General features: G+C 35.4%; 1 protein-coding gene across 1 annotated transcript in view; it reads right to left on the bottom strand.

Moving 5' to 3' along the window:
• LOC140156633 (DDB1- and CUL4-associated factor 6-like) overlaps positions 1-12,544 on the bottom strand; it is a 31,371-nt gene extending 18,827 nt beyond the window's left edge. The window contains exons 1-4 of the mRNA XM_072179566.1: positions 12,391-12,544; positions 2,628-2,689; positions 1,806-1,976; positions 232-336 (exon numbers count right to left, since the gene is read on the bottom strand). Of these exons, the coding sequence (XP_072035667.1) occupies positions 232-336; positions 1,806-1,976; positions 2,628-2,689; positions 12,391-12,475 (423 nt within the window). The 5' untranslated portion in view covers positions 12,476-12,544. The remainder of the gene's footprint in view (positions 1-231; positions 337-1,805; positions 1,977-2,627; positions 2,690-12,390) is intronic.
• Positions 12,545-12,698: the final 154 nt, after the last annotated feature.

Below are 12,698 nucleotides of genomic sequence, written 5' to 3' on the forward strand. Positions count from 1 at the left end.
ACACCCAAAAACAAACAAACAAATAAAACACCCTTTTTTTATTATAGGGGAGATACCCTAGCCAATTCCGCCAATCCCTTGCATTCACTAAAAAGATTATGCCCACAAGGCAGCGCTCTAACTGGATAGTAAAATTAGCCGACACTCTACTTGGGATAGCTACAACCCTACCTTCAATATTACAGAATTCTAACAAATTATGAAAATATTAGTTGCAATATTTGTACTCACTTCATATGCAGTTCCATAATGACAATTAAACAGGAATCTTCCATGCATATCTTCTCTTTCCACATCATTGTATGCTATGATACCATCCCCAGAGCAAGACACAATCTGTTATATTGGATTCAATACAAAATCAATTGTCAATCAAACTTGACGGTTGTTATTACACCTGTGTGGCCGGGGTGTGTGTGTGGTGTATGTAATACGTGGGTAGGGGGGTGTCTGTGTTGGTAAACACGTGCAACTGAGGACATTAACCAGATATACTTCACATACATGTACAAATGGACACCAGCAACCACATTACAAACATTAAAATTCATTATATGTGATGCGATCAAGCAAAATCAGTCGGAACTCGGATATATTGATTTTGAGATGAAACAAAAGAACTATTTCTTTTTTTTTTCCTCCTGTTTTGAAATCTCTTAAATTGCTCGTATCTATGGAACTGGTTGTTCAATTTCAATGGGGTTTCCTGCAAAATCCAGCTCTGTAAATGATTCTTACTACCCTATAAGAAACTGAAAATTTAATATTTCCGAGTTCCGACTGATTTTGCTTGATCGCATCACATATAACAATGTCTTGTCATAGGGTCAGGTCACGTTGGATTGTAAAACTTCAAGGAGCTCCACGGTTTGGCAGATTTCAGGTTTAAGGTTCTCAATTGGAAAATCCTGGGTCACTGAGTTGTAGGTCCTAGTTTGTCCATCTTTGTAGATTAGAATGGGACCTATAAAAGGGTCAGAGGTTGACTGACACTAAGGGCCCTATCCATTTAGAAAATAACTAACTTTAAACTGTTTTGGCATCCATTAATGCCACAATGCATTGTGGGTCACACATTGCCCTTGGTGTATGGACCATTGGGAGCACTAATGAACAAAGCAAAGATTAAATGTGACGTGTCATGTCAAAAGGAGACACTTTTGGGCAGGATCGTAAATGGAGAAATAGCCAAAAATCTGCCGGGGTGATTTTTTTCACAATTTGGGTTTGTTGCGAATTTCATGCGATGTTATTAATGTTTAAAATATCGTCTGATAGTTTCAGACGTAACTGGCATCTTGTATTTTTTGAGACATTTTTCAAGGTAATTCCTACTCTCAACATTGTCAATAATATTTTTAAAGGTCGATATCTCAATTTCCAATTTTATAATACTATAACTTACGACCTCAATATCTTCGCTTAGGAATGTCCGATTTCATTGGGGAAAACGGCATGGTGGAGCAAAATATCTCTATTATTTAAGATATGTAAAATCCTCAAAATTGATAACCTGCCCAAAAGTGTCTCCTTTTGACATGACACATCACAAATGTGTAAAGCTCCTACAAAAACCTGTTTATACCGATACCAAATGAACAGCAAACTCCCATCCTTACAAGTAGGTGATGAGTGACATGTGACGACTGTGTGTGCTTTATATTTGCTGGCATAGTGCATGTTAGAATATTATCATTGCCAGGTCAACTGGCTCACGCTTTCTTTGTTACGAACCACTGATCGAAATGATCACAACACAAAGCCTAAGGCTTGAACCAGTAACCAATGAATATATCCATACATACCTGATGGTCTTTAGATACTGGTAGAAACCTAGCACTGAATATATTAGAACGATGTCCAGATTGTATGGATGTCACAGCTTTGCGTGTTGTAGGATCGGTAATGCATAATTTCTTGTCATCAGATCCTGATAATAAGTAGGTACCCGTGTCATTCCAACATATCGTATTCACCTAGACACAGAAAATAAATCAACATTCAAATACTCATCATGAATACCAAGACCTCATAAAAAGCATTATTGCTTCAGAACTATTAATCAAATTTGTCTTCACAGTATTTTAACATAGAAAGAAAAATTATTCATTTATGCACATTTTGATACCCAATTTTGTTAAATATTAACAACACAGCAGTGTTTTTATTTTTAAGGAAAAAAAGCCACAATTTAAAATTTACAGCGATCATTATCTTCGCGCTGAATTCAAATCAATACAATTTTTTACTGCAACTTTTAAATTCTGTTTTTTTTCTTTTAAAATACTGTTGTTATTATGGAACAAAATTTGGCAAATAAGGTGCACTAAAACTACCTTTCTATTTCTGATAAATAAAACTGATAATGTTTTTGTTGGATTTGTTATTTTGTTTGCTTCCTCTTAATTTGGTTCAAGCATCAAACTGCTTATTTTCTTAAGTGTAAGTCTTTCAATCAATTTCATACAGACCAGCCAGATTTGTTAGGATCATTCAATATGATCCCAGCACCTGACCTGGCATTTAAGTAAACATAAAAATGTTTGATAAATTGTGCTTATTGTTTTGCTTGTATTTTCAAAACAAATTAAAGGAATACCAGAATGGTGAGACAACGATTTACTTACACATCCTCGGTGGACATCAAGTTTGGCATCAATTTTCAATCTTTGAACAAAATCAACACTTCCTATGAAAAGAAGAAAACAGAATGTGTTTTTAAACAATGACATCTATGCAAAAATTCATAATTATATACAATGCAGATTAAGGCTCTGCCGGTACCCGGGTACCCACCCGTCCTTGGCTTACCCGGGTCAAAATTAAGAAAATTTTGCAAATAAACAAGAACTTAAATTACTTTAAAAGTAAGATTTAAAAGGGGCAATTTTTAGACACTTCCTCCATCATATTTATGAAAACAACATGTAACACGCATACCGGTACTAGTTCTAGGCATGGCAAATGTATCGCATATACATGCTTCTATTAACTTGTGTTCACGTATACGCTGGTACTGGCAGATTATGGATTCATCACAGATTAACAATGGTTAACTCCAGTACAAAGGTACATACATGTAAGATTTGTTGAATTAGGGATTCAATCATGTTTCGTCATTGTTCATCACCGATTCATCACTGTGTGGTTTAAGTAAACCACGCGAGTTGTTAATCGCTGATGAACAACGGTGAAACATGATTGAATCCCTTTCAACAACAAAACAAGCTAAAGATTGTCTAATTCACATTATTCTTTCACTCGGAATGTCCGGTTGTCAAATTGCCACTCAACCTTAGAAGAAGATCAGTGATTTCTCTGTTGATATTTTTCTATTGATATCAGCAATAAAACTAAAGAATAAAGTCAATAAAGCTAATGTTTATTAGCGGCTACTTCCACAGACAGTGTTTAATACACATAAGTTCCAGGCATGATGAACGTTACACACTCATGCGTTCGCGTATAATATGCTACGCCTACTAGACTCGACTGTGCATTCATCACCGATTAACAACGCTTGGCTTCTGTACAAAGATATAGACGAATCCGTCGAGGCGAGGCAAGTGATGGTCAGGACTAAGTCGACCATAGCTGGAGACCATCTGCGCCAAACGGTATCAGGACGTTTCGCCCCACACCAGTACATACCACTACCAGTTCGCCCCAATTCACGTACATACCACTACCAGTTCGCCCCAATTCACGTACATACCACTACCAGTTCGCCCCAATTGACTCACTGTGTAAATCGTAATACAGTGCATGCGGTCATTCGATGATACAACTTCCAATCGTTTGCAGTTTTATTATGCTAAAATCAATACGACCTCCCATCGCTATCAGAGTGTCACCTCTCGAGTGGATAAAAAACCGCACATTAAACGCTACCGACTTTGAGTTAGCCGCTAAAGCGGCCGCGGGACGGACCAATTATCCCAAGTTGAAGCGCATTAGCCCCAGGCATTATCATAATCGATTTACGCGTGGGTGGTGGTTAGGCAGCGTAGCAGGGCGAGGCAGGGGATTGGCAGACAGGTTATTTGCAAAATGCAGGTATCCGTTTAATAAATTATTCCTATTAATTTATAGGGGATATGATCACCTGATATTGCAAGGGAGATATTTCAAGATTAACAAGTGACCCTGGAAACAGTAGTAACTTTCACGATATGATGTCATTGGGCAGTCCTAGGTCGAGTTGGTCCAATCATATTCCATGTCCATTATGGCTATGGGTGTTGGCATTCGCAAAAGTTATGTTTGAATGCGGTATTATATAGAGAGAATAATTAAATTCGGTACAAACCGACTGGTAATAAAGACTATGGTGTGCGTTTGAATGCTTGATAGGGTTAAAGCATGGAGGTATACCTCCATGGTTAAAGTAAGGGCTTTTTCTTGTGTATATTTTGTGTGTATTCATCTTAACCATGTTAACTTTGCTTATTATATGTTTTGTATGAACGCACCGTCGGGTAGGCGTGTGCCGCTGATGTAAATGTTCGAATAAATAAATAAATAAATAAATTTATATTTCAATTTAAGACCCTGTGTACGGTAAGGTCATAGGCGTCAATCCCGGGGACAGGGGATGTGTCACCCCACCTTGCGGCAAAATCTGAGACGAAAAATTACCAATTTTTTGTTATTTACCCAACCTGTGTGTCTAAATAATAGCTAATAATAATGATATAAAATATATTTATAATAAGCTTTTTTATAATGTGAACAGGGTCAAAAACAGGATTGTATATTGCTTTCTGAAATACTGACATCAAAATAACTAATATTTCAGAAGCTTTCAGAACTTTGTCAAATTTACAATGGTTTACAGATCTGTAATGTTTAAGATCTGCTTTATCTTTTCATTTTAATGCGCTATTTAAATTAAATTAATTATGATAAAGAGAATAATTAAACTCGGTACTACACGACTGCTTGATTGACGATTCACGTATTTCTCTCTTTCATAATTTAAATATAATTATGAAGATTTATAATATTATACACAATTCACAAATCGAATAGGGAGTATAGCTATGTGTTTATAATGAGTTATGGATTACGGTTTACCCTTTGTAGGATTAGGTTGCGTAGGATAATAGTGGGGATGATCACATTGCAAAATGATCCAGCGAGATGAGATAAATGTGCATTCAAGTTTCCCTCGCACAATTCACTGAGCGGATTAAAACAATTCTGATCACATGTTAACGTATTTACTGTTTGTGGATTGCGGCTTACTTCACGGTGAGTCATTGTGATGGCATTCGACAGTTTTGGGGTTGCTCGTGAAAGAATTAGTTCATCAATAAGTCATGTCATTGGACAGTCCAAGACCGAGTTGGTACAATCATATTCCATGTCCATTATGGCTGTGGATGTTGGCATTCGCAAATGTCATATTTTATCTTTTGATTTTAGTGCGGTATTTAAATTATATTTATAATAAATAGAATAATTAAAGAATACTAAACGACTGGCGATAAAGACTATAAAGAATTCACAATGTTGATTGACGATTCACGAACAAACTTGTAAACGCTTTACAGTAGTGGCCACTTCTTTCTTTCTTTCTTTCTTTTCCTTTTTCTTCCTTTCTTCTTTCTTTCTGTCTTTCTTTCATTACAAGTAATATATGATTGACATATTTTCAACTTCAAACACACCGACACGTCCTTTTTCGGTATAATTAGGGTAATTATTATCCTGTATGCCGAAATATAATAATTGCGATAACTGATTATAATTGTAGGGGATTAAATTCTCTTATTATGTCAATCATGTGGATTGACAGACAATTTGCAGAGTTGGAAATTGGTGAAGCATTGATAAAAATAAGTTGTTTCATAGTTTTAGTTTCATAGTTTGTTTATTCTCATACAAAAATATACAAAATATATAATAACAATAATGACTAGAATAATACAAATATAATAATAATACAATTTGGAACATCGTGCACATAGCTATAGGCCTATTAAACTTACATATATTAATATGCATATCATTGCATGATGGGGGGGGGGCGTATATGCTATACACATCATGAACCATTGCTATTATATGGAGTATTGTTGCTGTATTTACGAATTTCAGATTTTGTTTGATTCTTCAAGATGTAAGTTGCGATAAACGGATCTCTTTAATATTATAAACCTACATCGTTTAAACATGTTAAGAAAGCAAACACAAAATGCTTGGTGGTGTTTTTTTGCAGGAAACGCCATGTCGGGTTATATAATGGGTATAAAACGTTTTACATTAGCTATGGACGGCAAACGGGTCTCTTATATAGATATGCATACTTATTATTACAGGCCTACATCTTTTAAACATGTACAGAAGTTTACCCCGCAGCAAACACAAAATATTTTACTTGAAGCGTTTAAATATTTGGTATTATAAAACGCTTTACATTCAGAACCATTTTTGAAAACGTGCTACATAACAGAATGTTATTTAAGACTGGGGGTCTGTTAGTGTCAAGCAAAATTTTAAATATTTGGACAAACTCAAATAAAATAGAAATCCTTGATTCTTTTAGCATGGAAATGGTTTAGGGGACATTTAAAAAGGATGTTTAAAAGTTGCATTTGGCCTGTTGGCATGTAACGGACAAAACAAATTTTAGTCGAAAATGACCAAAAATTACAATTTTCATTTTTGAAAAAGAGCAAAGTTTGGTCGAATGCCACAAATAAATAAGATGTGATATTATTTTCATTTTTTTTTTCTTCAGATAGGGGCATGCTTTAGTAGTCCTTGCAAATGAAGAAAGAGCTTGTCACTCTTTTAAAATAGCCTTTAATTTTAAGTAGAAAAGACACATTTCGATTAAAAGTATTATGTTTAAATAACCGTAATGAAATAATTATTGAATATATTTCTATTGATGAAAAGATTAAGGGACTTCGTAAATTTGAGTCTCAGTTTTAAATGGTACAAACAAGCTATATTATACATACAGGCCGTTTAAGCATGTTAAACAGATTAGACAGATTGCAGTGCTATTCAAATACAGATAGAGGGCAAAACTGGGTTGACTATACTTCCAAGAATGTTTTCCCAACTCCCCCCCAATGTCAAAAGAAATATACTGCACATAACGCACACTTTCATGAGCAGTATTGAACACACATGGGCATATTCAAGATCGTTCTCATTGACCTTGGGTTGTTTATTTGTTCTCTCTACATCCACTCCCGCACACACACACCCCCACACGCACATACACCCCACCTCACCCCCATACACAACACACATCTTCACGAACACACCCCTCGAAGAAGCGAGCGCGGAAATGGAAAATGTTACTTTTGCGCGCATAAATCCAATTTGAGTTTCCTTTCTCGGTATTGGACGGCCTACTACTCCTATTTTCGCACATTTGACTCACAACTCCCTCTCCGGAGCGTAAACTTTTAAGCATGTGATTGCCGAAAGAGTTGACACTCGGCATGTGCCCGGGCATGTGTAGACTACCCCGTAGTCCACTTGCCCATTGTGCATACTCTGGATATTGTATTTAAGCTTAAAACTCTGATTTAATTAATGTGTGCACAATTGATAGATTTTCACATCTGATCAGTCACCCTACTCCCTCTGTTTGTTAGCTTCCCAAATTTGGGGTTCGCTATCAATAAACTGGTAGATTCCAAAATCAGAATTGTTCAGTATTAAAGTGAGCCGTTATAATTATGCAAGATAATGTTGCATTCAATTACTTTTATTGTCACTAATCGTCTGATATTTTTAACTCTTTATGACCATTTTACTATTGAATACTTTAATTTTAATAAACATCAGTATAATTTTGAGTTCAACGAAATGGGTTCATCATGACTAATAATAACATATTTTTAATAAAATTCGACTATGGCATAGTCTAGGGCATGTGGCATTTCATGGTCTTAAGGGCAGAGTAATGGGAGAGAACATGGACCTTTTCGAGCATCATTATTTTTTAATTGTATGTCGAAAGTATATAAAACTATACATTTTTGGAAAGGAATTGAGTCAAGGAATCCCATGGTGACGTCAGATTTGTTCAAAAATCTCAAGTTTTTGAAAAAATCACAAAAATGCACTTTTTTACCCCAATTTTTTTGTGACAAGTTAAAAAAAATCCGTTCGGAGTAAAAACTTTTTAGTTAGTTTTTCATGGAGAAGAGACATGAACTTAGGGAAGGTTTTTTTATTTTTTTGAAATTCGTCTTATTTTTCAAAATATTGCAAAAAACATGTGACAAAAACTATTTTGTCAATCTAGTAAGCTAAAAATTGCACATAATGGTGTATATTTTTGTTTAAAACAAATATTTTGAAAAAATGAGAAAACCTTCCCTAGACTTTGATCTGCTCTAAACGATAGTGCAAAATGTTTACCTTTTGCTTGCATATTTTTCGAGTTATCTTGTCACAAAAATTGTGCAATATTGTCAAAAATGAACTCTGAGAAATCGACGTTTTAGTAAAAAAATGTCAAAATTATGCACAAAACGTCCTTATATTTTAAAACGGTAAGACTTTCACGCTTGTAAAAGCTGTATCTGGTGCATGGTCTAAATATGCATCTTTTTGCACCAATGAATCTATAATGTCTGCTTTTAGTGCGCCAAAATACAAAATAATTAAAAAATCTAAGTGGCTTTTTCACTGCAAATTTTTGTTTTGTTTACATCACATTTGCTGGCGTTAACAACATACCGAATGCGCCTTGACTGCGTCGGACATACGCGCAGAGAGTTGCGCCGCGTCACGCTTGACGCGAATCGCGCGTAATCACAATATTTCGCATTCGCGCATTTCTGACTCATTATTTCCCGCCAATTTACTAAGCTGTCTTGAGCCATGTGACTTTTTAGAGTTGAAAAGAGTGAAATAAATCAAGCAAAATACGAATAAATATTAGGAAGTTGTATTTTTGTCAGTTTCAAGTGAAAGAATACATGTTAGTGTTGATAAATATCAAGAAATCTCAAATTCGGGCGTGAACGAATGTGTCTTCCATTACTCTGGCCTTAAAGACCGGGTTTTTCGCACGACCGCAAATAAGCGATTCCTCTAAATTAATTTTCTGAAATAAAGACAAAATCAGTTTCATCCAAAGTTGTTAAAATAACAAATGACATGATGACACGGACAGCAATGGTAGGCTATTTGTAATTTCGCCAATTTAAACAACACTTACCTATTTTTGGTAACAGTAAAGGACCACTACGTAAAACTTCCAAATCTGGGTGTTTGATATACCTAGATTGGGAAGACATGCATAGGCCCCCTGTATACTCATTTTACTGGTAATGATAATAGTCATTACATTCTAAAGTTATTTTGTATAGGGTAGTGCTCCGTTTCATTCTTGAAAATGCTATTATTCACCAAAAAAAAGTAACTTGAGCTCTTTGGCTATGTCCGATCTGGGATTTCCCTTTCAACAAAGGAGCACCAGCGCAGTACAATGCACTGCAGTGTGTAGCATATACTCATCGCAGTCATCGGCATGATCAAATAAATGCCAATCATTTACAAACAGATTAGTCAGATTGCAACCTTTTTTCATTACGGTATGTATGATTATTATAAGCTAATATAGGTGTGTGTGTGTGCTAGAAATCAGAAATATGATGTGCAATGTGCATGCCGGGATGAATAATGGGCAGAATTCATATCTCTATTTCATTCAAAACTGAAAATCGTAAAGTTTCTAATGTGCAACCAAAAGACCTAAGTTGTAGATTCTGCCCTGAAAAGAACTCATTTTTAACCTTTCCCTCGAACGGGTCCCAGTCACTGAAATAACCAATTTTTAGGATATTACTTAAAAGGAACCAAAATGTTTTAGCATCTGCCCGCGAAAGTCCCTCATTTTGTTAACATTTTCCATGAATGATTTCTATTCGTGTAATTTTTGCCCCTTAAGGTTGGTCTGAACCCTGGAATTATGGAAACTTTCGGGCCTCATAACTTCTAAATTGTTGGTCTAAAGTATATAAAAGTATACATATTTAGAATGGCAAAGACTTGATAAGTTCATCTGTGAGGTCAAATTTGGGCCAAAATGGCACTTTTATTAAAATCCCAAAAATAACGGTTTTGGCCCACTTCTTTTTGTGCACCGTAACAAAAAAAAATTCTTGAGCCAAAAGTTTTTGAAACTAATTTTAAAAACTAGATCAAAATATCTAGGACCCGTTTTTTCATTTTTGGAATTTTGACCAATTTCACCAAAAATATTTGAAATTTGTGCCAAAATCGGGCTTTTTTATGATTTTTTTGAAAAATCAGCATTTTTTGACCATTTTTGGGGCAAATTTCTCAAAGTTAGTCGAAATTCAAAAAAATGAAAAAACGGGTCCCAGATATTTTGATCTAGTTTTTAAAAATTAGTTTCAAAAAAATTTTGGCCCAAGAATTTTTTTGTTACGGTGCACAAAAAAGAAGTGGGCCAAAAACCATTATTTTGGGGATTTTGGGCCAAAAGTGCCATTTTGGCCCAAATTTGACCTCTCAGATGAACTTATGAAGTCTTTGCCATTCTAAATATGTATACTTTTATATACTTTAGACCAACAATTTAGAAGTTATGAGGCCCGAAAGTTTCCATAATTCCTGGGTTCAGACCAACCTTAAAAAGACCCACATGTTGACTTGCGACCGCACATGCATGTAAACTCCCGGTCAGCAGGGCCGGGGACTTTACATGAATCACTAAATCACTGAAATTACGATTCAAGAACAATGTACTTTAGGTCTATAGACAATAGGTGCCCTATTGCATGAAGGTTTAAGTTAACAGGGCAAACGTTAAAGGTTTAGTAGATTAGGTCATCAGGCACTCTTAAATAAATAAATAAATAATAAGCATGTCAATATTAATAGCGAAGTTTAAATCAAACACAAAGGAAATACATTGCCAAAAAAATATATATATTTCTAGGTATATTTCTAGGTATACTGAAATCATTTTTATTTCATGTCAAAATTTGTTATAGTTACAATTGTTTATCAATTCCAATAAATGGAAGCGGGGGACGCTAAACATGTTTTTTTTTAAACAAATAGGCCTACACATTAACTTTCAAAAAGACATAGGCTTATTAAAGTGCTGTGCTGTTGATATTGGGCTGTGACCGCTCGCCGTTTCAAAATAAAGAAAATAATAAGTAATTAATAATTCAAAGTTACCTCCTGATTATAAATTTATCAAGGGAAAGGAAGACATTGAAAGAGAAGAGAAAACTATATAGAAAGAAATGAAAATAAAGACGGAAAGGAATAAAAGTGAACATAAAATAGAAATACTACGTGTAATATTCCAAAAAGGTCATCATAAAAAGAAAGAAAAAAAAAAAAGGGGGGGATATAAAAATGAAAAAGAGAAGGTAGCAAAATAGAAAAGACATAGCGAGATTTATGCCATTCCCCCAAAATATATTGATATAGAGGCGGTATTGGTATTTACATTATTTGGACATGAATTTCGACATAAACAAAATGAGCCGTCCGTGTACCAAAAATTACAAATAGGCCTAATTGTCGTCATAAATCAGCTATAAAAGGTCAATATCCTAAATGAATTGAGTAGTAAATAAAATAAAGGATAATACTTGGATGTGCCAGAAAATGGTCCGCTTTTTGTAACTCAGACTGGAAAATCCCCGGCGGAAAATCAGGTCAAACTTACGGCTTATCACTGATGAGTTAGTTGTGGAAATGGTTGTTGAATTCTGCAAACATGCGGCACAAAATTAGATTTTCGTGGTAAAAAAATAGCGTAAAAGCACTAAAAAGAGAGATTCACGGCGAGAAATTGAGTGTTTTAATAAGCCTACAATGATCCCCTGACGGAATTTTTATGATTGGTCGTACTGTGTTGGCATTGATCGCGTGCACAGCTATGCGCGACGCCACGGCAACGCTTACACGGTGAGTCAATTGGGGCGAACTGGTAGTGGTATGTACGTGTATTGGGGCGAACTGGTAGTGGTATGTAACGTGTATTGGGTGAACTTTTTTGGGGCGAATAGATTTCGGGGTGAGACGTCTCGCATTCGCGCCAAACTAGCTTAGTTCATTTGGATTGTGATCCAAGACGCCCACTGCACTGACCACTGTCATGACTTTTGCAAGCGCATCGATGCGTGTAGCACTTGCGCCACGTTACAGCGGTAAACGCTGCACGCCTGTGATACTGGCGTCGCGTAAAATGGATGGGAGGCCCCAGCTATGGCCACCAATGAGGTGTAGGAATGTGTCATGTAGGACTCGTGTGTGAGGAAGAGTTGTTGAATTCATGATCAACACAATGCATGAATGCAAATTTGCAATCACTGATTTGAAGTAAGCTTAAATTGAAAATTCTACTGTCAACTGACTACTCACCAACAATTGTGTCTCTTGTCGCTCTCTCATTCAGGAAGCCAAGCTGACGACGATGAATGACTGGAGTAAACCCTCTATTATTCATCTTGATCACTTCAAACGTTTACCAATAAATCTAGAATCAAGGAAACAAATTCCAGAATTCATAGTTGAAAATGTAACTTGTAAGAAGATCGGCGATCATTTCGATGAAGATGACAGCTGACCCAATGTAATTATTTTATTTTAAGAGTAATATTTGTTAAATTGTAATATTAATAAAATAATTTTTATTTAAATAAATCAATTTATAGTATGAATTAAATTCA

Source organism: Amphiura filiformis, chromosome 7 (assembly GCF_039555335.1).
Source record: "Amphiura filiformis chromosome 7, Afil_fr2py, whole genome shotgun sequence".
Lineage (NCBI taxonomy): Eukaryota > Metazoa > Echinodermata > Ophiuroidea > Amphilepidida > Amphiuridae > Amphiura > Amphiura filiformis.